This window comes from Struthio camelus, chromosome 14 (genome assembly GCF_040807025.1).
Source record: "Struthio camelus isolate bStrCam1 chromosome 14, bStrCam1.hap1, whole genome shotgun sequence".
NCBI classification, from domain to species: Eukaryota; Metazoa; Chordata; class Aves; order Struthioniformes; family Struthionidae; genus Struthio; species Struthio camelus.
Genome location: NC_090955.1, coordinates 704,487 through 731,863, shown reverse-complemented (window position 1 = coordinate 731,863; position 27,377 = coordinate 704,487). Strand labels below are relative to the sequence as shown.

The 27,377-nt window shown below is 45.9% G+C and overlaps 1 protein-coding gene across 1 annotated transcript in view; it reads right to left on the bottom strand.

Annotated features, from left to right (window-relative positions):
• PLXND1 (plexin D1) overlaps nt 1-27,377 on the bottom strand; it is a 94,473-nt gene that overhangs the window by 32,292 nt on the left and 34,804 nt on the right. Inside the window, exons 9-19 of the mRNA XM_068906733.1 lie at nt 21,866-21,970; nt 19,342-19,431; nt 18,329-18,422; nt 15,667-15,830; nt 13,502-13,653; nt 12,118-12,217; nt 8,558-8,697; nt 6,930-7,097; nt 4,425-4,515; nt 3,750-4,025; nt 2,699-2,848 (exon numbers count right to left, since the gene is read on the bottom strand). Coding sequence (XP_068762834.1) covers nt 2,699-2,848; nt 3,750-4,025; nt 4,425-4,515; nt 6,930-7,097; nt 8,558-8,697; nt 12,118-12,217; nt 13,502-13,653; nt 15,667-15,830; nt 18,329-18,422; nt 19,342-19,431; nt 21,866-21,970 — 1,530 coding nt within the window. The remainder of the gene's footprint in view (nt 1-2,698; nt 2,849-3,749; nt 4,026-4,424; nt 4,516-6,929; nt 7,098-8,557; nt 8,698-12,117; nt 12,218-13,501; nt 13,654-15,666; nt 15,831-18,328; nt 18,423-19,341; nt 19,432-21,865; nt 21,971-27,377) is intronic.

Below are 27,377 nucleotides of genomic sequence, written 5' to 3'. Positions count from 1 at the left end.
CAACGGCAGGAGCTTTGGTTACATCTGTACTGCGCCGTGGGTTGGACAATCAGCTCATTGCCGCTGCGGCTGGTAGGGAAAGGTCACTTTGGCTGGTCCTACAAACCAGGCGGGAGGCAGAGGCCAGAACACCAAAGACACGCGTATGCAACTTCCACACCCGGTTGTAGGCAGATTTGCTTCCATGTGAATATGTGATGATGTTCATTTCACAGTCTGTATAAATCAGCCTATCTAGCCTCAAGATTTTTGTGCGTTTTCTCTGACAAGCTGTAATGAGGCAAGTTCTGGCTGTGTTTTGAGTTATATTTTTTTCACTAATTCAACCCTTCCTATTTTCCAGAGGAGAAATCCCATGCTCACTGTTTAATCTAGTGTTTAAATGATTTGGTCATGAACAAAAGTGGTTTGATGGCCTCGGGAAACTTTTTTCTTTCTCATTTGGACAGGTCTAGTCAGCACAATTTTTACAAGAAGAATTGATGAGGCTCTGGGTTAAATGGCAACATTTCCTGACTCCACCACATGGTGGGGATGCAGAGACTTGACAAGGCTGGAGGACAGACCCGTCCTCCACTTCTGGGAAGACAGGTTCCCCAGCTGGGGCAGAGTACCCCCAGGTGAAGGCCATGTCTATACTAGCACTGGTTTGGATCCCTGGTGTAGTCCTCATCTGCCTCCTTTCTGCACCCCGGTTTACATGATGGACCAGTCTTGGAGTCTTCCAGGATGTGAACTGGATTCCATTGGGATTAAACTAAACCAAAATTAAACTCCAACTCAACTAAAGTACTCCCACAAGAGCCACTAGAAAGTAATCCCCAAAACACACACGCACCCAGAAGCGAGATCTTCAGCACCACTTGTTTTACTCTACAGACTGTATCCTACTGCACTGCACTACTTGGCCAATGTAGGCATAGTCCACCAACAGCTTTACAGAACAGGCATGCTCAGAATCACTGTCAGAATTAAGGTCTACCGTGGGACACATTTTAAAGGGGTATTTTCCTTTGCTCTCATCACTGCAGACCTAAGCTCTACCATTTAAACAACAAACTGGGCAGTCACAACAACAAACATTTCAGCTATCCAAAAGGAAGAAGTCACATTAGCAACTGAACACATGTGATTTTTGCAGGCCTCTGATAACTGTTAGTAATGCAGATTAGTTCGTGCCCATTGCATAAGTCTGGCCCAATGTTACTAAAGCTATTAGGACTATATTCCAAAAGACAGCTGTTGCCTATGAAATGGCCAGCAGGCAATAACTCAAATCATATATGAAAGTTAATAAGTGCATACAGATATGAATGCAAGTTGATTTTTTAGCTACGCTCCCAACAGCTATGTGTTACTTTAGTGTTGTGTAGCATTCTCTTGTTTTCTAGGGAACTAGTAGGGCATTGCCCTGAATGTTTTATGTCAGAACTAGCAAACTTACAAATTTCTTTTTTTCCCCAAAGGGGTTTCCCTGTTTTTCGGTTCTCACTAAAACCAAAATTACCCTATTTAAAATTTCCATTAAAATTACTTAGGAAATTCTGCTACTTCTGCATTTCCTTGTTCACAGTTTGCAACAGAATTTCATGCACAACAGACCACAGCCAATAAACTGGACAACTTCATTGCTGGAACTGATGGTACATCTTTGTGCTTTTTTTCTGGGCAGTTTTAAGTCTACAGATTCCTCAAATCCCTCTGCACCTCTTCTCCTCCCTGACCAAGCCACAGACGCCTGCTAATTCAATATTAACACATCTACTGGAAGAAAACTCAGCTGGGATGGAGGCTGCAAGTTCTCAGACCATGGAGACAGAGGCAGTCTCCCTCCAACTATGAAAAGCCATGACCACATCCCTAAGTAGCAATGGGCTGCATATGAAATGAAAGAAATTGAGGGCAAGAAGAACAGTACGTCAAGTTCTTGGGGGGGGGGGGGAGGAGGGCAGACAGTAACAGAAGATTGTGAATTTTGCAAATGCATAAAGATGAAAGTAGTTCTGAGGCCAAGCACAACAGCCCTGAAGACTAAATTCTTCACAGTGCCAAAATGGTAGCCACTGGGAAGCAACAATATGAACTTCTCAGTCCTGTGTCATTCTCCTAATCTCCCTAGGCGTATTACAGGGACCCTCTCTAGTGATTTACTAAGGCTTATTAAGGTTTACGTCTTCATGTCCACTTGCAGCTCTTCTGCTGACAATAGGAGGGCTGGCTGGCTGAAAACCGGATGGAAATCCCCAAACTCATCTCACAAGGGCCAGAAAGAAAATTACTGCAAGTGATGAAAAATCACATGCCTGGGATTTTACATTGCCTTACTAAGACTGACAAAATCTCCCCCTCACAACTTACAGCAAAACCAACCAGTTCCCAAGTTAACTCAGCAGGAATGACTCAGCATTCAGCTGTCTGCGCCTCATAATTTGGAGCATGGCAGCCCCTCTCCACGATTTAGGACAGCCTTGGTGGCGACTACACTACATCTCACTGAAGCAGCAGCCTTGGGGACAACTGTAAGCATACCCTATTTTGTCCACCCTTCTGTCTGTAAGGCTGTCTGGGAGTGTGTCCCTGACAGCTCATGACTTTATGGCCCTACTTGTGCAGAAAACTGACTCCTCTGCATGCAAGGTTTGCAACAAGAACCCCTTTTGCCCTGCAAACTTAGAGCTCGAAGGCTTCCAGGACTTACCATCACAGGTAACTGTCTTTCCGAAGTGCTCAGAGACTCGTTGACCGAGCAGTGAATGACTTTGTCGGAAACAATCTGGATCTCACACGAGATAAGGCCAATTTTCACTTGGTACTCATTGCTTTCCAGGCCTAGGTTGTCAGGCTCTTTCTAATGACAAAAATAAAATCAGGATGTCAGTCTTCAAAGTAGTAATCTGATTCACAGTGAATTTTCCTGCTTTACTTTCCATATTTCCCTGCTGTTTGTTTGGGAACATTCTCCCTCTCCAAGGACATTTTTCCAACCTTCCATAGGAAACCCAGAATTGGGCCATTCTCCATTTTCCCGTTTCCCATTCCTCACTCAGCATGAGGCATGGAAGGAACAAGCCCCTCATGGAACCTGTAAAAATCTAGTTTTGATCTACCTTGGCTGTGTACCCCGAAAAGGATCTGCGAGCCCACCTGGGAGTGAGGAAAGATGTACAACAGAGGAGATAGGTAGGGGATGGGATTGCAGAGCCTGAGAAAGGGGGAGTGTGTTTCTGAAGCAAGTTGCAACCAGCGAGGACATCCTGCAATGAACAACGACCTTTGAATCAGCCTTATGCATTGTCTGAACTGCTGTACCTTGACTTCCTTGTTAACTGAACTGAATTCAGTAGCCAAAAGAAAAGAACACATAACTTTTTACTGCTGGAATAAACATCTACTGTCAGGACCTCCTGGCTCACCTGTTTGATTTCAGGCCAGTGCATTATCATGCTTTATCACAGTTCTTGTATTTTATTTAGCTCCTTGCTATTATACCCTTCAAATACAGCCCTCTGTCATCATGCCTCAAAGGGCATCATCAGGTTAAGCTGTATCCCCTGATGGAAGAGGCAAGGCACAGCAGAGCTGAGGAACAAGCTCTCTGCCCTTGTGAGAGTTCTGGTCCTCCCGTCCTCACTGTCTCCTTTTTCTCTACTGTTTTTGTGAAGCAGCCACTGTACTAGTACTCAGGACTGAAGAGCTCCCCACGGAGGAACAGGCAACATCCCAGAAGCTTAGTGCAGCCAATCTCTTACGTGTATAACCAGAGTTAAGGGCTCGCCAGGATGATGCTTGATCCATTTCTCCTTCTTGGCTGTGAAGAACTGGGGGTCTGCATAGTACTCCAGGCTGAATTTGCTGATATGCAGGGCCTCCTCTGGGTACATCTCCTCATCAAGAGCTGGACGGTCATCCGCATAGAGGCGACCATTGAGATAGAAATCTACAGGTGCTGGCTTGTTCCCCATAGTGATGTTGGAGGCAGCTGGAGAGGGGCAGGTAATCACAGTGTCGGTGTGAACCTTACAATTCTGAAAGCAGGAGAGAGCACGTACATCAAAAAAAGATGAACCCAAGTCTCCTCTGTGCATCAACAAACAGCCTGAGCAACCCCAAGACTTTGATCAGCCTTGAATAGGGTGGCTTTGCTTCACCTGATTGCGAATTGATAGGCATCTGGTGTGCTGATCATCCAGCCAGGCACCATTAAGCATCAGGCACACTGATAGCACTAAAAACATCATTACTGCATGGGAATAGATTAGGCCTGTCACTCTGCTGGGCTCAGGATCATAACATTTTCATCCCTGCTCGCAGCCCAATCTGCAACACAGGCTAAGGCCTCAGCTTTCACCCTTCAAATGTCCTCAGGTATCAGGCACGCAGCCCTGCTCTGAAGTTATGAAGCAGTATCAAGCAGTGTCACTCACCGTTTGTTCTCTGCCGATGCCACGTACAACCATCGACACATTCTGTACCAACTCAAAGCCTCGTCCCTCCAAGGTGATGATTCTGCCCCCACTTTAAATAGAAGGGGAAAAGAAAAAAAAGATGATTGGAGAGGAGGTGCCTTAATACCTCTTAACAGAACAGTGAGGTGCGATGGCTGGGTCTGGCTGCTTTTTCCCAGGGCTGTTTCCCAGGGCTGAGCAGCAAATACAACCCAACAGCGAAAGACTTCCTCTTACTTGCCAAAAGCATTTATGGTGCTGCTACTGAGGTGTTAGGGAAGGAAGGAGGAGCAGCAGCTGCCGCCATGGAAAGGGGAGACCACTTCCTCGCAGCAGAAAACCATCTACCTTGCTCCCACTCCCCAAAGCAGCTGCCTGCCTCTGTGCTGGGGCAGGAGGGTAAGCAGAGAAGGCTGCCTAGGCCTCCAACAGCCTAAGACATTACTTTCCAACGACCCAAGGCAAGGAGATATTCCCTTCCTCTGTCTCACAGGGAACGACCAAGAGCTGTGAGTCTTGGAGAGAGAAAAGATTCTGTACAGTTGACATGGATCCTGCATCTCCCAGACACTTCTGATTTAGACCAAGATGATGACGTCGTTTTGTGTTTTGGATCTGCTGCCTGGGGAATTTGAAATATGGACCTCTCAATGTGCAATCAACTAAAGACAGTTATGAAAGGGCCCTGATGCACATGACACTGCTAGGGAGAGCAAGGGGTGGAGAACAGGAAAACAGCTTGTCTGCTCTGGACAGCAAAAGCTATGACCTGATTTTACTTTTCCATTCCCCCATTTCACGTTCTACCTGCTTCAGGAGTATTTCTTAGGGAACAGTCAAGATTTATAAATCCTATTTTCTAACGACCACAGGATACTCAATGACTTTGGGTCCAAGGCACTAAGAGTCAGGTTCTCTGAAATCTTTTACAGTGCTATAGCTCTTATTATGTTGTTACGACACAAGTTTCTAAGTAAGAACTTGTCACATCTGCAAAATAGTTTAGAACTTCTGTTTTAAACTATTTTCTTGCTTACACTGATCATTTTAGCAATATCGTAAGAAAAATCAGCTCCAGCTGACTTTTTAAATGAACTGTTGACTCTCCTTGGTCAACACCTCAGCAACATACTGGAGCAGAGAGAATATACAAGCAGTCCTTTGGTAACAAACCCAGTGTGCACAATGCAACCAAACAGTTTGAAGAAAAAGACTGCTGTCACGTTCTCAGTGGTCTGAAATTTGGAAACTGATGTAAATATTAAGAAAGCAGATTAAGGTGACTGAGAAATACCCTGGTGTTTTCCCTTGTGGATATGGACAGTGACATTCTGCCACTGTCTTTCTGTGTTTAGATATCACTCTTGCCATTCAGCATAGTTTGCAAGCCTGCTAGAAGCTGATATTGACTGAATCACTGTTGTGCTTTGTTATTAACTCTCCCACAGCCTGCATCTTTGGCTTTGCATTTGGGAATGCCGAGACACAGCTTTGCTTCAATGGGATCAGGCTGTCAGAGCCTGCTGTTTGCTCGCTCCCTGAGTGTGCTGCTTTCACAGCAATCCTGGCGGCAAAGGCACTGGATTCTCAGATTTCTTCACCAGTCAGGTTTTCCACACTCCACAGCCGAGGAAGGTGGGATTTCACCAAGATATCCAAAGGAACAGGAGCCTGAGAGCTCCATGAAGAGAAATGAAATTAAAAGCAGTATGCTTTAAAAATGAAATGTGGTGGCCTCGGGGGGCTGCTGAAATCCAAAATTACAAATTACAAATCTCAGCTTATCCTCCAGCAGTTTTGTTGCCAAGAAAAATCCTCAGGGTCTCATAGAGGCCCCCTATCTGAACTTCCCTAAAGCACCTACCTGGTGTAGACAGACAGTACAATTACCGTGGCTGACTTTTTGACATGTCCTAAATGCACTGCAATGAGCTACAGCCAGTCCTGGTGTGCAAGACCTCTTCTACTCCAGTGCTGGGGTACTCCAAAGCACCCCGAGAGTGCTCTGCAATGCCCCTTTAATTAGCTGCGTATGAGAGAATACACCAAACGTCAGGGCTGAGAAAGCTCCTTTCTTCCTGCAGAAAACCCTCCCAGTCTGCAATCTACCCTGTCTTTTGCAGGCAGATACAGACAGGAGCCGGCTCTGAACTGGAAGTCATGAAGCTGTAATAATGTGGCACTGGGCCCAGATAACATACCCTGCCTCCTAGCTGTGCTTTAATAACTTGAACTCAGGGTTACCGACATGGCTTTTACTCAGGAGCCAGTTTGAATACGGATGGCTTGAGGCACAGACACAGAGCATACTCATGTTGCCTGCAATGGGCCACACAGGGATCCTCCAATTAGCTCTCCACTTGAATGAGAGCAGCATTCACATTTGCATTTAGCAAAATTAAGACGACAATTTCAACACAGGCCACAAAAGGAAGGGCAAAATCCTGACAGACTTCGCTTTCTCCGCTGGAGGAAAGATCTCACCTGATCTGGCTCTTTTTGGGGCTGATGTCTGTTATAACTGGGTTCTTCTCGTACTTGAACGTGATATTGTAGTTGGCACAAGACTTGTTCTCAAACTGGATGCAGACTCGCACAGCCGTGGTGAGCTCCACAGATGGCATGGTGCACGTGATAGTGGTATCGTTGCGACTGGAAAGTGAAAGATGTAGTAAGCCAGAGAAAGCTACAGCCAAAGAATGGTAGGAGCAACGCAGTGTAGATCTGAGAGCTCCCTCAGAAGTGAGGCAAACAGCAAAGACAGGCAGCTGCCTCACGCCTGTAAGAATGAATTCTGAGTCACATTTCAATTACTTAATAATTACATAACCTAGTAATGAGCAATTATGATGTTATATTGTCCCAGGCTGCCAGACTGATTTCCTTTATAGTCAGTGGAAGAGGATAAGCTCCTACTTCTTCCTGCGGACAATACAAAGAGGGGTCTCCTTTGACAAGGGACCTGCCATGGGCGTTATTCTGGGTAGTACCCTCCGTGTGCAGGGAGCGCCTTCAGCAGAGACACTGATCTACATGTCTGGCTGCCTTCACGAGGAGACCTCCACGCTCTCACTTGCAGCAACGTAATGTAATGGAGCATCAACAGTGTTTTACAAATGAGGGAAGGAAGGATGGGAAAATTATGCCAACAATCTCCAAAGTGACGGCTGATTTGAGATGATTCTTTTACAGCTCCCAGATGGACCATCACAGACCTTCAGGGTGACCCTCCAGCGTGTTATTCTCCTACAAAAACCAGGCACCCTTTACCCAAAGGTGATATGGTTGCTCTGCAAGGAGGTCAGGATAGCATGGCTGAATGTAATCATTTTGAATTTACCATATAGGTAGTGACCACAGAATAAAAAATAAAAGTCCCTAGGTGATTTGGTGAGGTGACTGGAGCGTGGTGGAGGGATCCCAAAGCTCACGGAGCCCATGTATGACTCAGAGCTAGAACCTCACCTGTCTTTGTGGGGGGACATGGGCTTAAGTAACGGCTGCAGGGCAAGGTCCATTCCCCCAGGTGCAGTGCTGTGCTGAAGACACTTTCAAGAATGGTTCCTGCGCAGGAGGATCACTTCAGAGGCCTCTGTGCTAGGTTGACCTACATTGCCCCAAGCAGGTAAGCCCACTGAGCATCTATAGCAGGTCTGGGAACAAAAAAATCTACGTCTGCTTTGTTCTCAGGGTTTTGACTCCAGTCCCAGACCACCCAAGACACCTAGAAGTACATTACAAACTGTGTGTGAGAATCACTTCATTCGCTGCTGGAATGCAGCTGCCACATCATGGTAACACTAATGCATTCACGTTACCAGACAAACACTATAGTCCTGTGTCAGGCACCTGCATCACAGCTCTGTGTCACCACTCCGGGGACACTTTGATTGCTGGGGAGGTTGGAAATGGTAAGGGTGGTAGCCAAATGGGCCTGCCTGGATGCTACAGCAGCTCCAAGGTTAGCAGCGATATGCAGCAGGCCCCTCCATCCAAAATCCAACCCTTCTTGATCTACTGTGGGATAGTATGATCTTTCCTACCATTTAGGTTCTTTCTCCCTGGTTCAACAACAACCAGCTCTGAGTGCCAGCCCCTAGACCCAATCTCACCTGAGCTCAGTGCACTGTTTGGAGTTATTGACGAGGACGTGGAGCTCAGAGCCAACATCCAGCCTACTTCCTTTGATAGTCACTCTTGTTCCTCCAGCTTTCGGGCCATTCGGTGGAGCTATGGATTGCACCACAGGAAGCTAAAAAACAAAAGGGAAATTCATCAATGGCTTTTGAGCCTCGTAAATTCACAACTGAATACTCCAGACTGTGCATGGGAACTGCTGTTGTAGATTTAAGTATCCAGTATTGCCAGGCTCTGAAACAGCAGCATAGCAAAAGTACTTACTGGCTCATTTTCTGGACAAGGAGAGAAGTACAAGGTATGAGGACCGAGACCGTATAAAACCTCTGTGACCCTCAGCAGTTCCTAAATCCTGTCTTCTAAATGACATATGAGTCAGAACTGGAGCCCAGGATCTGAGGCCCTTGAACTTTTCAACTGCAGAGCCTGAGCTGGAAGGCGACAGTTCGAGATCCATTGAGAAGGAAAACTTCTCAATCATTCCAGCTCCCACCATCTCTGCTCTTCCACATTCATTTCCTCCTGAATGTGAAGCTATGCCAAAGCTGTGTTGGATGATGGCTTTTAGATCTGTGAAAATATCCACTTGGATCTACATAACGGAATATCAAACTCATTCTTCCTTAAGAAAGATTCAAATCCAAATCTCTTGAAGTGACAGAAACTAAGGGGGAAGTTAGTTTGCCTCTCACCATTTTCCGCTGAAATTAACATGTATGTTATCTACATTTGCAGCCCCTGGAAATCTTCCTGAGATTCATGAGCTTGAGGCTTGGATAACTAATGCAGTCCTGAACCTTCATGTCTGCTACGCACAGTGCCCCAAGAGAATCTGCTGGGCAACTTTCCTGCTCTGGTGTGAATAGGACACTGAGGGCATAGCAAATAATTATTTCAGGACCCTTCCATAAAGCATTTGGTAATTCCCTATCAAACAACACAAAACCCTGGGGGACAAGACCTGCAGGGCTGCAGAGTGTGGCAGAAGCTTGCTCACTGCTACACTCCCTGTCTCTCACTGCAGCTGTAGAGAAAAAAAATCACACAGAGGCTGACTGAAGTAAATAAGACTAAGCTGCTTCATATCTCCTGGTGCTAATATCCCTTCCTGTCAATCCTAGCCACACAAGCATGCTTATTAATAGCTATCCTTGCCCTTGTCCCACACTGAGATTGATTCTATTCCTCTACAGCCATTTCCCCGGTTGTATCTGATCACTACTCATTTCTACAGGATTCATTTTGTTAATTTATATTTCTCAGACTCTGAGAAATAGTCAGAGAGCTGTAAGGCAGCTGTCTCCTGCCCTTGGCTCCTAAGCCACATATTCAAATGTGCTGCAACAACAGCAACAGAAAGGATTATTCATGCCCTGCAAAGCCCTCCAGCTCTTCTCATCTGCAACAGCCAGTGGCTACTGCTTTCAGTATATTGCCAGCATTGACTGCTTCCATTGCAACTTTTGCAAATTCAGCTTATCTATTGCCTGGTACAAAGTCCTGCAGAAGTCTCTGGACCACATTTCTTTCTCCTCCTTAGTAGAGTTACAGCTGAATTCTGCCTCTTCTAGATATGTCTGACAGGGACTCTGAAGCACTTAACACACAAACAATATTTGATTTGGACAGGCTGTTCTGGAACTTTTAGATATTATCAGGTAAACTGATATTAATGCTCATGTTCAGGTCTCACTGAGACCAGCTTTGTACGGTATAATTTACTCCATCTTTAGGTCACTGCACGTAGGATGATAATCAAGAAAACCAAACACTCGATTTGCAAATGCAGCCATTTATGGTGCGAAGCATAACAGCAGCTAAACACTATGCAACTTCACTCCCCCAACACACACAAGACACTCACCCACACACATACACAGAGCCGGGAATTATCTAATCTTTTTTCCAAACTTTGTTGGGAAAATGACTGACCAGGCTGAGATAAACAGATACAACAAGACAGCTTTCTGCTGTGCCACCAGGGCAGAAAACGGGTCCTCTCTCCCCGCTCCTTGGAGAGGGCAGCCATCGTCACCAGTCTGCCCAGGAGCTGTGAGCACAGAGCTGTCAGAAACACTAGTTCCAATTCAGTGACTGTCTTTGGCTTTTCTTGCTTTGTTTAGTGCTGGTGCAGGTGTTTCCTGAGAGGGCTTTTCCTTGTACTCTGAAAGCAGGCTAAGAAGCCCAGCCTTTCCCATTCTTAGGGCCCTTCTCCTCTTTGTCAACAACACAATTAACTCCGCAGCAGCTGATGTGACGGCAGGTCTCCTTTTCTGGAGGCAGTGCGCATATCCTGGTGACTAATGCACTAGAAATCCCAAATGCCAGATCTGTTACCGGTCATACCCGCATTTGTACCTTGCTCCATTCCACACTGCAGGTTCTCTGAAATGTTTCAGATGAGAATCTGCACCCTAGAAACTATGGGAAGGAGTCCCAAAGTGAACGTCCTCCCATGAACTAGTGCTGAACCTACACTGGCAACGCCTTTGACCTCACCAGTTCTCTTCTCGTGTATGTGCTGCTGTGCACTTTGCCAGTCTCAGCTCTGCTACGGGATGCTGGGAGTGTTGTACATGTGCTGACCGGATGCTGTGTAAACCTCTCTGAACTACACACCAAACATATCGTTAGTTACAAGGGTAGGGGGACTATACTCAATGATCCTGTACTAAATTACTCACAATAGGAATCAAATGTCATTTCCTGGGGTTCAAATCTTCTTTCAAGGCACTAGACTCCAGTAAAATCTATTCTTCTCCAGCTAAAGCAATAGCATAAGCACAAAGAGTTTGAGTACACAGCATGCCATTGGCATGCATACTGTTGTGTTTGTCCTGGATGCATGGGACTACTCATGAACAGAGGCTAGCCTGAGATGAGGGTGCTCATTGGAAAGAAGAGCTGCATGGATTCTTTCAGGTTGACAGAGGTGAAAGTCATCTCTTTGAGATGGCGCAGTACAAAGCTATGAAGGGCTTTTCTTTCTATATATGACATGGGGTTAGCTCAAGCCTAATCCCTACTTTGTATGCTCAGGCAAAAACTAAGCAATCTCCAGAGCACAAAACGTCAGTTCTAAACAATGCAGGTTCATGGTATATAACTTAACGTAGCAAGGAGAGACTTGGCAATTCACATAAAATCTCACAGGCTATAATGGCACTTTAGCAAAAGAAGAGGAAGTAAAATGAACTCCTTGTTACAGCCAGAGAAACAGAGGCATAACCAAGATAAGTGAGAACTCATTGCAAGACTTGAGATTAGAAGCCAGTCTTCTTGATGCAAGTTAAGTTATGACACCTTGGCTGCAGTCCTTCTTCTAGTGCTCAAGCTTGAATTTGCTAGACATCGTCCAGGTAATTAAAGGTGAAAAAAGATTTCAACTGCTCTATTGGGACTCTAATAATTTTCATCACGGATCCTGTTCTCTAAGCCAGCTGGGGGGTAGAGAGGCCATAGGCTTTTTTTTAAACGGGTACAAGGAAACCGATTGGAGAATCACCAAAGAAACATCTATGAGGCAGCTACTTACCACATAGGAGTACCGCTCCCTGGACCTGCCTTCCCGGCTCACATTAACTGTTACCACATCAGAAAACACCTCCTGAGTTTCTCCAGTCTGGCATACAATCCTGCAGAAAAGAAAGACAACGTTCACATGCATATGGCCAGATCCAAAGAGAACCACCTTACAAGACATGGACAGCAGAGCTAGGAAGAAACCTTAGCTTTTTATTCTAATCCTCTAGCTGTGTTCTGTCTGCTGCAGATAGAGCCTGCGAAATATCAACCTGTATTTTTGACACCAGGTTATCCACGTGTGCTTTGAGGAGGGCAAGCAGCACAGTGAAAGAAGATATATCCATGCATCAACAGTATAAAGTCATGCCCTTGTTAGTGGCACTGAGGGATTGTTTAAGGAAAAAGCTTGCTGAAGACACAACCCAAAGGTAGAACTAGAAAGATCTTAGTCTCTGAAAAGCTCTTAGAATCATGCAGTCTGCTCCAGTGATCTTTAAAATACATGGATATTCATTCAGTAGCTGCTCCTGCACTCAGCTGCAGAGCAGAATATGGGCTAAGCTTCTTAACATCAGTGTTGAGCTATTTCACTGCTCTGCTCTAGGATGGGGGCGAAACGTAATTTATGGTAAGTTAGGCCTGCCTGTAGTGCTGCTGCACTGCCCGTGAGCAGAGCATATATTGGACAGCCCAGTCTGCTGCCACTAAGGGCCATGGTCATAGCCTGCCACAACTATCCCTATGGGAAAGTGGCTGGAGGGAGGGGGCAGAGGGCTTCCTTTGGCTTTGGTGGAGGATTTTGCCCCTAGGGAGACCCGGAACAATCACTTCAGCTTTTCTCTCGAACTCATCTGGCAGCGATAAGGGAGAAATCTTGAAAAATAATGAAGTGACTTGAATGGTGGTGAAAGGCTTGAGAGCTTTGCAGAGTGAAGCGTTCTGCTTGCATCTCTGAACAGGTTCCACGCAGCAGCAGCTGTGCTAGCTCTCCTTACCCGGTCCCACTGCTGGCCTCAGCCCATCTCTGGCAACCAGAGGTTTTGTTCAGGTTCACAGGCCTGTCCCAGCCTTCACGGCGTAGAAATGATGCGCTAATGACTAATGCTGGGAGGAGCAAGCGCTGCGCTGGAGATGTTGCTGGACATGAAGGGAAAAGGGCCTTTATTTGGGAAGTAAGGGAAACAGCTCAACAAACTCATCTCGCCAGTGCAGAAAAGCTCCACAAAGAATCACAGCTGGCCAGATGGGGGTGATTAGCTCAACAGCTCTTATCCTAGGCCATCCATTTCCCTTGTCGCAAGGGTAGTGAGGGAGCCAGCCAGACGAAAAAGGGAAAAACAACCCATTCTGAGGCACATCCCCGGCTTCCCAATGGCACTGTCAAAGATACTCACGCCTCAGAGACCACGTATCTGTCCCTGAGTGGCACACATTTCACACTCCCTATCTTGACAGCGTTAATGACATCACTGAACCTGCGGCCCAGGTTCCTTCCTCGTATTGTGAGCAGAGTTCCTCCGTCCAGGGGCCCGCTCAAGGGCTCAATCTGCCAGGGGACCAAAGGAAAAGGGTTGCACGTTAAAAGAGAACCATGAGAAAAACTTGCTTTGATTCCTAAATGAATTTCCTTTCCTGTGTCTGCGTGTTTGTGTTCTGCTTGTCCTTCAGTGAAGAAGAAATTGCTTCTCAGATTCCAGCTCAGCCCCCAAAGCATCCACCACTATGTTCCCTGTGCTGGAGCTTTGTAAACAAGAAGCTGTTACACTTCTGTGCTGATTTTGGTATTACTTCAGCTCCCAGGCAAAAAGCAAGCACATCTGGGATGAAACATCACTCCTCTCCACACAACAGCCTCAAACAGAGATGGGGCAGAAACAAACCTGGAGATACGGAAAACTAGAAGAAAGGCGTTAGTATACTGGGAAGAGATAGTCCTGTCATCACATTTTCAAGGTCTGTTCTGAACACAGCAGGGCCTTTGAGGACAAAAACAAGAAATATGTTCTGTGAATGGGACCATGGCCAAGATAGCAGCGCTCTGGTATCTCAGAACATAGGACTAGTCCAATGACTGAGGAAGAGACGGCTGTTCCTACTGATCTCTTACTGCTGGTTGCTTTCTCATCTGGCACCTACTAATCTCCCTGGGATAGGGAGAGGAATGGCATAGGGAAATGCCTGCTGCACGTAATGCTGTTTCACTGCACAACTGGCTTTACCAGTCAGTTTGATTTCATTATTCAGAGGGTAAGTTAAATCCCTCCAATGTAGAAATGGCTCTTTTTTCCTTTAACAAATGCAATGACAAACAAAGCTAGTGCAAAGCACCTGGTAACACTTGCCTGCCTCAGAGCGCATTTGGTGAGGCTGCACCATGAGGCTTACTGCAGCTGCTGCCAGCACACCATGATGTCAGGCAGGGGTGAAGGTCAAGCACGGAAGCTCCTTCTTCCACCAACCTGGTTAATGCTGATAACGTTCCATTACTAAGCTTGGTGCCCTCTTCCTTAGCCTGCTCCATTCCTCTTCCTCTCGAGGACAGCTCCACAAGTGCTAATGCAGAGCTTGTTTGTGTGAGTCTGGAGAATTTTGATTTACCATCTACTATTTGCTAAGGAAACAGCATTGCAGTCCTGAGACATTCTGTAACCTAAATTCTTGTGGTTTGCTTCCACTATTTTCTGGCAAGGTGCTGATAGTATTTTATATGCATTGGAGAAGGACAACCTCATGTGAAAACATTCCTTTCCCACCGCTGCTAGGCTAGCACTAATGACAAGATGAAATGGGCAAGCAATGGGAATCATACAATCCATCCATGCAATGTTACAGCACTCAGATTATGAGCTGATACCACTGCATGCTTCCCTAAGAACAGAAACACCATATCCTTGCCAACTTTGATGGCCACATTAGCTGTTTTTCCTCTCCAGCTTCTTCTCTTTTCCCATAGAGCTCATTTGTTCAATGGACTTTCTTTGCTACACACTGGGGGACAAATTTGGTTGCTCATATCATACCTCTAAGCAGAACCCCACATCTAAATGTCCCCCCAAACATTCAAAAAATGATAATCTAAATAAAACTCGTCTCAAAATGCCAAAAGGCCCCTCTATCACTACGGATCTCAGCAAAACTTCAGAGAATGCATGTCTGGAGATAGGGTTCACGTTCATCTTTTAGCTATACCCAGTTAATCGCTATTTCTAGATAAGAATCCTTCAGCTGATTCTACAACTTTTTCTCCCTTTTACTCACCCCAGGAACTCTGGTACATTTTGATTGTGCTGGTTTTTTTTTCCCCTAGCAAGATTAAGATTGGATCTTGTCAATACCAAGATGTCTTTGGCATGCTGTTTTCTATTTTCAGGTGAGCCAAAACCATTAAAAAAAAAAAATCAGTGAATAATTCAGTGCTGGTCTTGACCTTGTCTTGTGTCAGGGATAAAACATGACTTCCCAGTTGTCCCCAGGCCTGTGACCACCCAGTCAGTTTCAGTCTTCTGCACTGCTTGTCATCCCCCCGCCACACGCTTTCCACATTGCGTGCATGCCTTACCTTCTTAATCTCGGGAGCTGGGCACACATCTGAGGTCTGGGGGGATTCAGTGTTTAGTCTGCAGCTGGAGCTGGTCTCACTCCAGATGCACCGGTGTCCCAGATCCTCTCTCCCGAGACACTGAGAACAGTCAGCGCTTCCAGTTGCACAGTTATAGACCTCCACTAAACCGTAAAAGACAAGAGAAAATGTGAGGTCCTGGACCCGAGACTGTCATAGCTTAGCTTAGCTTTACACAATCAAACACGGACCCCTTCCATAGCCATACTAAACCAAATAACATTTGAAATCCAGTGGATGAGTGGAAGAGCTCGCACACATGGCAAGACAAGGCAGCACTGGCTGCCACCCTGAAGATTTCCCAGAAGGACTGGGCGCTTGTTGTCACTGCAATATAATTTAACACTTTCTTTTCTTTTCCTCCCTCTTGAAAAACAAACAACAACCCAAACTCAAAACCTTTTGTCAATTTATGCTATGTTTCCAGTTCTCAGCATCCACATGGGAAGCTGCTTGGCAAAGCTGGCTCCATCCTGTTAGCAAAGGAATCACTAGCTTCCATATTCTGCGGCAAAAATCCGATTGTAACAATGCTTTGTACAATGTTTACATTCCCTTTCCTTCCCCTTAGTGACCATGGGCTCTCTTCATTGACTTCTCCCTTCAGATCTGCTCAGCTCAGCTTCCAAATGATTGTCCTACAGTGCTCTCACCTCTTCATTAGCTGGTGCCCTAGGTTACATTTCCTTTCCAGTCCAAAGCCTTCTACCACTGGAGCGTGGGTATCTGCTGAGATCAACAGCTAGAAATATTCAGGAAACATTCCTTTCACACCCTTTTCCCCAGAGGATATTTTGCAGGAGAACATAAAATAAAGAAACAGTCATATTTTGCACTTCTGTTCACGGGAGGGTCTCAAAGCACTTCATAAAAAACTAATGAATCTCTTGGTCTTCAACAGTCTGTCTGTGCTCATGCTAATGAAACTTCACTGGCACTCAAAGAAATCCCTCATTCTGCATGAAAAAAGTGAGCTTATTTTACCTCTTTTTGAGTCTACTCAGTGAGTTACACTGGTTGGCTTTCCACCCAAGGACAATGAGCTAAGATTCCCTTTGGTGAGGTACAGAAATGCAGTTTACAATAAAAGCTGATAAATACTGATAAAACAATCAACGGAAAATAACAGTAATTCCATTAAAGACGGTATGAAAGATATACACATCTATATAATTGGCCCAGCAGATCTCTGTCTCTACTTGTAATTGTTCTGTAAGTCTCTCTGTAATTTTACTTGTACCAATCTGATCAAGGCAAAGAGGAGCCAGAGATGTATAATGGTCCCATAGGATCTCAAAATATGCTGGCAAATTCAAACTGATGCAAACATAGGCTGCATAAACTAACCCCTTCTGCTTGCAGGAAAAGGTGTGGATTCCATGTTCTGTGCACTGTCTGTCTTTTCTGCTTCCAGGAATGCTCACATTGAGAATTAAGAATCTTTTGTTGCATACTAAAATAACCCTAACTCAAAGCCCTACCCCTCTTCTAGTGGTTACCTCTAGTAGCTCAAAAATACTCCGGGATACCCTTTTCCTTCTGCAAGGAAGTCCTGGCTCATGCCCCCTCACGTTGATGTTTCAAAGGTTATTTCACCAATGTGGAATGCTTAGCAAGATATGTCTCCTTTACACACTGGAATTTCCCATGGGGAAACCTTTTTATCCTGGGTCAGCGACTGACAGTGTTAACGTCTCTCCACCTATTACAGCTTTCCTCCTAAGAAAATCGCACTTCAATGATCTAGTCCTCATTTGCATCAAATATAAATCAGCACCTTCTATTAAAATTGCTGAGACTATTGAGAGGGAAACCAACCCCAAAGATGCTACATATAGCAGTAGCATAGAGTTATTTAAAACACAAAGTTCCCAGCCGAGGCAGGGAACCGAGGTGGTTGTGAGAGCACTGGCTCAGCTGGCTTACTGGCTACGCTTGCCCTAAGCTAAATGTCTTGTTTTGGAGGCACTTTTAATCCGACTGTTTCCCCTTCATTTCTTAGTTTGCTGATGTAGCAAGGGCTGTTTTAGGAACTCACGCATTCTTCCCAGAGATAGAGAGTGGGCCAAGGGTGAATTGTGTTCATACATTTTCTTCTTTCTCAGCTCAGGAGGGAAAAAAAAGACTCAATTTTTACAATGTGCTGAACCTTGATGCCATGCTCCTGTAAAAGCTTATGCTAGAGCCCTTCCCCCCTCCCATTCCTTATCTCCTTTGAGAAGAATTCCTTTGCTGACCCTGGGAGACACTTCACATTTCTGTTGTGATTGAGTATTTCAGAACACTCTGTTCTATACGCTATTGGCAGACAAGAAATCTCAACTGTTGTGCGTGCTCAAGGATGGGATGTGAATTTGCCCGACTGCAAAATGGATGTCTGTGGGTGTGTGAGTCTTGTCTGGTTTCTGCACACATGTTCACATGGATGTGAGCCTGTGCCTCTGTAAATACGCGTTTTTGTGTATGCATGAGAGAAAGAAGAGAGTTGTACACATTTGAGCTGTGGCGTGATTTCTCTCCCGAATCTATAAACTTTGCTAGACTTCTAGAATCTTTCAAGCCGACCAAATGAGAGCAGAATAAAAATATTTTCAACTCAAACCTGTCATCATCTCTGGACTGTCAATAAATCTGTCTGGTATATCCTTCAGCTGAAGGCTTACTGGGAAGAGACGGCTTTTTTCTGATGTGTGGAGCTGCATGAAAACAAAAATGAAAAAACACTAATGAAATTGACTAAAATCCCAGGTTACATATGCACACAAAGCTGATTAACACTCCTCATGACACACCTCCTACCACGGCTTCTCAGTGTAGGAGGCTCCGAGCTTCAGCAGAGAGAAAGGGAGAGGAAGCTATTTTCTGTCCTTCTCAACTGTTTTGCCGAGGTCTCAACAAAAGCAGAAAAAGGCACTATACACACATTAGTGAGAACAGAGCCCTGGTTTGCTGACATTTTAGTAGAAATGAACAGAAAAATTAACAGACTGGCCAGCCTGTGAATTTTCAGGGCTTGGTCACAATACACAATTTCTCAGGCCATGTAACAAGAAAGTGTTCCTCTCCAACGTCTATTTTAAATATTCCCATCAGCAGAAGCCCAAGTATTTGCTTGCATTTCAGAGGTGTAATTTGTTCTCCAGTAACCACGCACCACTCTTTGGTGAACGTCTGCGCATTTCTCAGGCCAAAACCTTTTTCAGGAAAAAAAGCTACAGAATCAGTAATACTAAAAGGTGACAACTCTTTTGTTTGTTTTACTGAACTGTTGCCATTTTAAAAAGTAAAACAAGCAGCTTCTTCCCCAAAACCCAGCACGGCAGAGGCTAGAGCCACCAAAACAATTCACAGAAGAGACAAAGTGGAACCAATGACCCCGCAAAAGCCCGCCAAGCCATTGGACAACATGAGCCCCATGGAACACCCTGCTGGAGAGGCCAGAGCCGCTCGGTCCTTTCTCCATCTGACCCTGCCCAGGGAAGGACAGGAGGAAGCGTTCCAGTGCTGCAGGCTGAGGCTGGGGCAGCAGAAGAGCCCTCTGCACGGGCCAGGCTGTCTCCCCTGCCGCACTGCAGACCCTTTGAGCTGAGCCACAGGCATTGTTGCTGCACTCACCAGCACATGGCTGCACTGAACAGCGGAGGAGTTCAGCCATCGGGCTTCGAACGTCCACTCAGTTCCAAAATGGCATTCTAGAGCTGTCTCCTGGGGAACAAGCAGCAGGACAGAACAGGTAGAAACAACATTTTTTTGCAATTTTCCATCCAGTCAATAGATAAAGTTGGTGCTGCATCTTACCTTGTCTGTCCTATGAATAGCTGAACTATGGTTCAAGTATAAATATGAGACCGGAACCCAATATTGTAAATGGGTATGGGGGGGGGGGGGTCTTTTCTTAATTGATCCTGCTCTGTTACATACTTAGCATTTAACTACTTCAGGATGAACATCACACATGGACCCAAATTCTCCTGCTTGCTCTTGCCCAGGGTGTGGCTAGAAAGCTAAATGACCAGGCATTTGACAGTTGCTTTTGGAGTCAGGGATCCATGGCATGTACAAAACAGGAGACATGCGTGGCCAGGGGGTTATACTTGGGTAATCCATAGCCAACATAGTATCCTGGGAGGTGGTTCCTTTAAACAGGTGGAATTTAGAGCCTAGGCTGCGGCTTATACCGGGAGGCAAATTGGTCCCAAGCAGTCTCGCTTGAACAGGATTGTAAACCAGTCAGTGATTTGGGCTCAAAGCCATCTTTCTTTTCCTAACGGCTGTACTGAATAAATCTCTGCTTTAGATGAGGATCTAGCTGAGAGTATGTTCAAACACAAATTTTCTGTGCTGTTTTACTAATAACACAAGGGATTACATCCTGCACCTAGTTACTGTTGTGCTCCCATCCTGCAGGAAAAAATCCTATCTCCAAGCAAGTTGATGCTTCACCGTTACTGAACTCTAACTACACTTTAAAACCTGGCAGATCTGATTTAAAAAAAAAAAAAAACAAAAAAAAAACAGATTGCTGGCACAGAGTTGCTGACTCACAGAACACACATGCAGCACTAAGACAGAAACTGGAATCTTTTGCAATGAATCATTTGCACCCATGTTACTTCCACTTTTAAAATAAACCCATGCCCTCTCTCCTCTTTTGCTAGCACATTAACAGTTTTCATGATGCCAACAAAGATACTTGGGTACTGGTCTCCTAATCCTCCAGAGCAGCAGCAGAGAATAAAGGAGAACTAATCCCGCCCAGTGGCTCCAGGAGTTTTGCAGATGGTAGGAAGAAGGAAGTCAGATTGTAAGATAGTTTCTCCAGCCACCCTCTGGGAATGGAGGTGCCTCAGTCACTTTCCTGTTGACTTCATTTCCTATCAGGTTACATGTGGTATTGCTTCCTCTTTAGCCACCTCAAACATCCACAGAGGAAGAGCAATTTCTCGCCCTTTTTTGCTGATTGTAGAGGGGCACATCCTTATTTACAAAGGCCAGACCTTCTGCAGGAAATGGGAGCCCAAGCCAGAGCAAGGGAGAGCCCTTTTTGCTGGTGCACTAAGGAGAATGAGGTCTGGCGGAAGCACTGCTAATGCAATGTCTTACAGCTTCTTCCTGCTGCCCTCCAGAGATGCAAGCTTTATAGCTCCACAAGCTTTCCCAAGTCATTTCATTTCCCTAAAAAAAGCGGAATTACCTGGCTGTCCAGTGAATGGATATCCTCCATAGGGATATTGCAAATCAGAACCCCCCCCCCCCCAGGGCCTAGTTGAAGACTTGACCCAAAATGACACAGGGCAGCTTCCTACAAATACCAGAGCTTAGTCAAATATTTTCCCAGTGCCCAGCTTCCCTACACTAAATTCCTCTCGTTTCTTCTGGTGTTAAATGCACCTCAGAACGCAGCATTTGAGGTTCACTCCCACTGTTTGCCCTATGACAATTCACATGCCAGAAAGTTTCATAGAAAGGACTTTTTCACAAAAAAAAAATCCGCAGTGACCACCAAAAGTTAAGTTGAAATATATTTCCTTGCTGTATTCCAACCAGTTGCTTAGCTAGCACAGGGCACTCTGCCCGCAGTTCTGGGCTTTGTCTTTGCTTACACTTTCATTTCTAAGAGTGTTTCTTGCTTTTCCAGAGGGCCATGGGGATGGGCTTACATGCAGCTCGGCAAGAGTTCCCTTGCGAGACCTGGACATCTGCACGCTCTCTAGCTGGAAACAAATATCCACAAGGAAAATGAGAATTTTATTTCCCCCAAATGTTTTGTTCTAGTGCCTATTTTACAAGGTGCATAAACCTCCTTCTTCCACAGGATGCAAAAGGCCTGTCATTAATTGCAGGAGCTCCCTGGAGAACATCTATACACAAACCGCATTTCCCTTTGGATTTGCTATGAAAGCTCACTTGCCATTGGGGTGGCTACTTTCCACCAGCATCCTTTGTTATTATAGCTATTGCAGCTGCTAACATAAAGCGGTACTGGACCCATCACCTCATTCCTGAGGCAGAAATTAGCTTGTATTTAAAAACCCTTCTGCTGATTCCTGGCCTCCTAGCTGCACATCATCTTAGGATCACCTCATGAGCTTAGGTTAGCTCATGGTTACCTTTCTGCTCTTTCTAGAAACTCATTTACCTTAGAAAAAGTCGCATTAGCCAGTGAGATTATAATGTCTTGAGACGCTCCCGTCGGCATTGGGTCTAAAGGGGCAGGTACAATCCGCGGACAGTCAATTTTCTCCTGTTATTTACAAAACAAGAAAAATAAAGAGAGGTTAGCAGAGTGCATGCTCAGCTTCTTCAATGAGGAGACAAGAAGAAACACAGGGGCCTAATGATAAAATTTATTTCACACTGCAACCCATGAAAGTGAAATACCAAAAAGGCACTGTGATGCAAACGGACAAGTAGCGCAACACAGAGGCTTCCTCCCCTGAGTCACCAGCTTTCAGTCCAGCCCAAGATGGTACTGACTAACGATCCCTAGCCTCTGCTAGCTGTTAGATAACCAGGAAATGGTGGCCTCGTTCCCAAGATGGCTTATCCACAGCCATCACAGACTGGTGCTCACGGTCAGTCACAGTCTAGGACATGAGAGGAATGAAATAAGCATTCTCCTCTCGCTCCTGAAAGGGCTCCTCTGTCAGTACCTGGATGACAGAAGGTCTTGGCTCTCTGAGTGATGGCGCTGTCAGTCTTGGACTTTTCACCCTTCTACACTGGAATAAATGTACTCCCAGATAAAAAGTAAATCCATATGCGCTACTCAGCTGCCACTCTGGGGCAGCTCCCTTATTACACGCACCTAAATGTTAGAAGAGGGGGTTGGAGTGACACTAGAAGGATGTGCTGCTTTGTGCAATGGCAAATCTGCTGGGGTGACCCCCCCCCCCCGCCCCCAGCAGGAAGCCAATGTCTCATACATTGCAGTGTGCATTTCTGCAAGCCCCTGCAGAGATTTCACTTTCCAGTGGTCTCCCTTCTGCACATTATTATTTCAGAAGTGTGTGTGGGTTTGTGTGTACGCGTGTGTGTGAAGGAAAGGGTATAATGAGCTGTAGGGGGCTTCAGGAAGGGGACTGTAGCAGTAGGACAGCTGAAATGAAAGGCCTAAACGAAGCTGAAAAATGATTTTAAAAGGTCATCTGTCCCCCTACTTTTGTTCTCACTTTAAATTGATGGCTCAGATACCGGAGCTGACTCAGAATCCAAATCTGTATGACAACCCCATCCTGTTCACTCATGAGATGTAAATTATCCTGCAAAACTACAGCAAAAATGGAGTAGATTCTCCATTGCCCCAGGGCATACCTGAATTAATGCCTTCGACATTGGAGCCAGTGGGTAAATGACAACAAAATATTTGGCCCACTAGGCAGAATAATTTGCAGCAGGCAAGATCTTCTCACTTGCACTAAAGGTTACCCCTCTGTGACTCTGCTGATGCCCATGCTGTTGCTCCTGATCTGTGCTCATGAGAGGTAAGAGTCTGGCCTAACACCGAGATGCATGGCAGAGCACATCCCTGGGTGCTGGACACGCAGTGAGTACGACATTCCTCTCTTGTCTTCCCCAAACCCAGCTAGAGGGTCAGGAAACTATCTGAAAGTGCTTGTTTGACTGTAGAAAACATGCTTCATTTCTTATCGAGACATTGATCTTAACCAAGCACAGTTGGTGCCGCCTGAACAAGGAGATTAAATAACAGAGAGATGCACATGATAAGGGAAGTAAAACAACAAAGCAAAGCAATGGTGAGAGATTTCAGTCCCAAGTCTCCTCTACGAGAATCAGAAGAGTTAAAATAAAACCAGCAGGGGTACAACTGAAAATTCATGCAAAAACTCCTATGGCCTGGGGTGTCCTTGCATGTCACAGCAGCCAGCATAGCTTGCCAGATAAATACACTTTAAAGGACTGATTAACTTGTCTTGCAGTCCTTTCTCCTGCTGTTCATCATTGGCTAGAAATAGAGCTTTCCAGCTGATTATATCATTCACGCCTGGATTAGGGAGAAGGGTCTGAATGTTTAAAATGCTACAGATGAAACCAGTATGACGCTGCCTTCCCAGCAAACTAGTTTTTAGGAGCACCCTGAAAACACTAGCAATGGTTTATTTACTTAAAGTTCAGAATGAGGTATGAATAACCATATTTACAGGACTACATAGCACCTTATTCTGCAAGTTGTTCTACTCAAATAAGTGGGAAGAGTATTAAAAAGGCCCACAGAGATAAAGCAGGAATGTGCCTGAGCCAGGTGCAATATCCAGCTGAACTTCAAAACTGGTATAAGAGATCAGAGGAGAGAAAGTAAGGAAAACCATGCAGTTATCTTTGCCATGATAGGTAACTCCAGCTTTCACCCTTTGGTTTTCATACCACACAAGAGTAGATGGAAGCAGCATTTGGAAAGACTTAGGAAGACCTCACTATGCCTGGAGATCTATGTCCATGACCATGATTTTCTCCCTTCACTCAGAAGAGCACTCCTGGTGGCAATACTTGGCTGCTGAGTGCCCACTCTGCCCCACGCAGTCCAGGAGCGCGGCTCCACAGCCAATTGGGCAGATCCAGCGTTGGCCTGTCAAGGCCCAACCTTCCCCCCACCCACATGCTCCCATCCTCCCTTCCACTGGAACAAGAGCAAGCATGGACAGGGCAGGGCTCTGGCAGCCTCACCCCATATGCGTGTCAGCTCACGGCAATCATGTAGCCACGAGTCCCTCTCTCCACCTCTACGAAGCAAGGTGCTCACCCTTCTCTGCAATGCTCTTGGTAATGCCAGCTCAGCATTACCTTGTTTTCTGCTCTTACTCCTGCATCGAGTCGTGTTTTCCTGGCTCTCTGCAGTGAAGATGCACCAGAGCTACCTGCCTGCGCACAAGATCCCACATCTAGCACAGGCCTTTCAGCATAGGCTCCCACCAAGAGGCACATGTTTGGCTACAGAGCAGCTTTCTGGCTTCTTTTGACCTGGGACCCTATTCAACAAATCCCAACTCTGGTAGACCACGTCCTCTGAAACCCAGAGCAGGAGAAAGGACACTACACTGTGCTGCAGCAGCGGGAAAAAGAGAAAGAACTAAAGGAGAGACTCTTCTGCAGAATGGGAGAGTTGACTGATCTACAGCTACAACTTAAGAGGTAGGTTTCAGCTTATAAATAAAACAATTTGGGTCTGGGCCTCAAGAGAATCTACACAAGACTTCTGGCACGGGCCCTTCCTTTCCCCACTGGGGCAGACACTCTGCAAGACTGTTTTACTTCTACACCATAGGGTTTTACTCCTTCTACCTCTTCCATGAGTTTAATCCAGGGGAAGGGATGAGATCAAGTTTTGCATTGTAGGGCAGGGAACCAGGAGGCCACAGGACCCCCCCAAGATCCAGTTCTAAAATATGCACCAATATCTCCCTGGACATGGTCCTGCAGGCACACCTGGGCTGAGCCACACAGAACACACTTCTCCTTTCTCTGCTAAGTAACAGCTCTCCCCCCTGTGTTTCAAGAAGCAGCTACACTTAAGTCAAAGGATGCAAACTATTTCAGGCAATTTTGCATTTGCCAGGAAAGTTGCAGGTTACACAGTGACTTCTGCAGGACAAAGTCAAATCAATAATGTGAGACCTTTTAAAAAGTCCTCTTAGATTTAATGAGAAACACACTGTATACCAGCAGTGTCTAAAAACATTGATTAAGGATTCATTTGCTGCGGGTCTCAGCCACCCCCCTCTGCAGTCCTGCTGCCATTTGCTGCCACTCAGTTGTTCTCTTGAGGCTGACAACTTGCAGACCAACTTCTCCACTCCAGACCTGTCTCCTCTTCTCCAATCTAAAATCTTGGCTTCTTTCTAACAAAAGCTACACGTCATCTCCCACACAGCAGCAAGAGCAGGCAGTTGTGTTCGGACACACAATATTTGGAAACAGGTACAGAGATCAGAGAAGTGCCTCTGCAACCCTGAGGTCACGCTCTCGCAGCAGCCTGAGATGCGTGAAGCCCTGCAGTAATAGTCCACCCAAATGCACGTACGCACCAGCACACACAGTTTTGGCTTTGATTTGTCTCGTTTGAAACACGAGCTCTGCCCTGAAGCACTCTGTCACTAAGTAACAGCTGTAAATCCAAGAGAAGCAGCGGTTTGATAGTCAAGTCCTGGAGGCGTGAGGATGCTGTCACTCTGTCCCCCTCAGGCAGCTCCCTGCTGGGTCCAAGGAGCAGCACTCTGATGGCAGGCCATGGATGGACCTCCGGATTTCTCTTTTGAGAGGCAGCTCCCTGGGCTGGGCTGCTCTTGCTTGGTTAGATCAATCCTCAGTGCTACTGGCAGTTCGCTCCCTTGGTCACGGATGGTTCCTGAGGCTAAAGAAGTGGGAGGTGAAGCTATGGCCAAGGGCCAGTTGAAGTCCAGGGCCATATCCTGCTCCTGGCGTAAATCCAGAGGTGCTTTTCTATTCAAGTCAGCAAAATGACTCCTGCCCTTACATCGCAGGAACAGAGCGTGCCCACAAGGGAGAACTTGCCTGTGAATAGGGGAGAGGCAGGGGCTGAATACTAATCCCGTTTCCCTTATCTCTGGCTTCCTTTTGTGCCTGCGTGAGGCTGTCGCTCACTGTAACCCCAGGATACCTTCCGCAGGACGCCATGTGTGATCCTACGCTAACACAGGCAACGCTACAAACCCCACATAATGGGTTGTCACTTTGGAAATGGTCTGCAGATCACTCCAAGCGGTGAGATGTGCTGCATACCCCTGCCAGAAGGTTATTTTTAGCATCACATGCTGTCTGTCTGTCTGTCTATGGTATTTTGAAGTCATCCATCACCACCACCTCTGACACTCACAGCCCTCACTGGCAAATCCATCCATCAGAAGAAAACAAAACAACTGAACTGAAGGACCTCAGGAGCTGATCCAGAAAAACAGGCATTTGGACAGGCTTTGGACGGGTGGCTGTAGTCCACCCTCCCCTGCTGCCCTCCAACATGACCTGCCCCGGGAGCAGATTTGCTGTTGTTCTGCCAGGCCAAAGCTGCCATTTGGCTGCAGGCCGAGAGCATGCCTATACGGAGCAACTGTGGCTCTCTGGCACACGATCAGCCTTTGCGCTACAAGCACGGGGTCGTGCTGGAGCCGCAGTCTCCGTGCAGCCCACCCTGCTGATGGATGCAACTAGGTCACGTTGCATGAGTGTGAAGCAGCTTTTAGATATTCTTATACACACCTTCAGATATTTTTATATAGTCCTCCCCTCTCGTCCAGGTGGGGAGCAGAAACAGCCTCATGTAATTTCAGTGGATCAGTCCCACACAATGAAAAATAACTAAGGTTTTCAAGTGCTCAGCGCCCATGTAGACAACAAAATAAATATCCAGATATTTTTTGAAACTTCAACAATTTACAAAGCGAAGGGTGCTTTTTTAAACTGTTCATTATGAATAGTTAAGATATTCATAAAAAAGCACAATCCATTCAGAAACAATTGACAAAACAGAAAGAAGGATAAATCTGTCCTGAATTCTCAGAGAAACAATCAAGCAGCTGCGACCCAACAGTGACAGGAAACATTTCATATTGTTTTTATATTAGACAATAATGCATAAAGTTGCAACGTGTTGCCCATATCTGCCTCCCCTGTTTAAC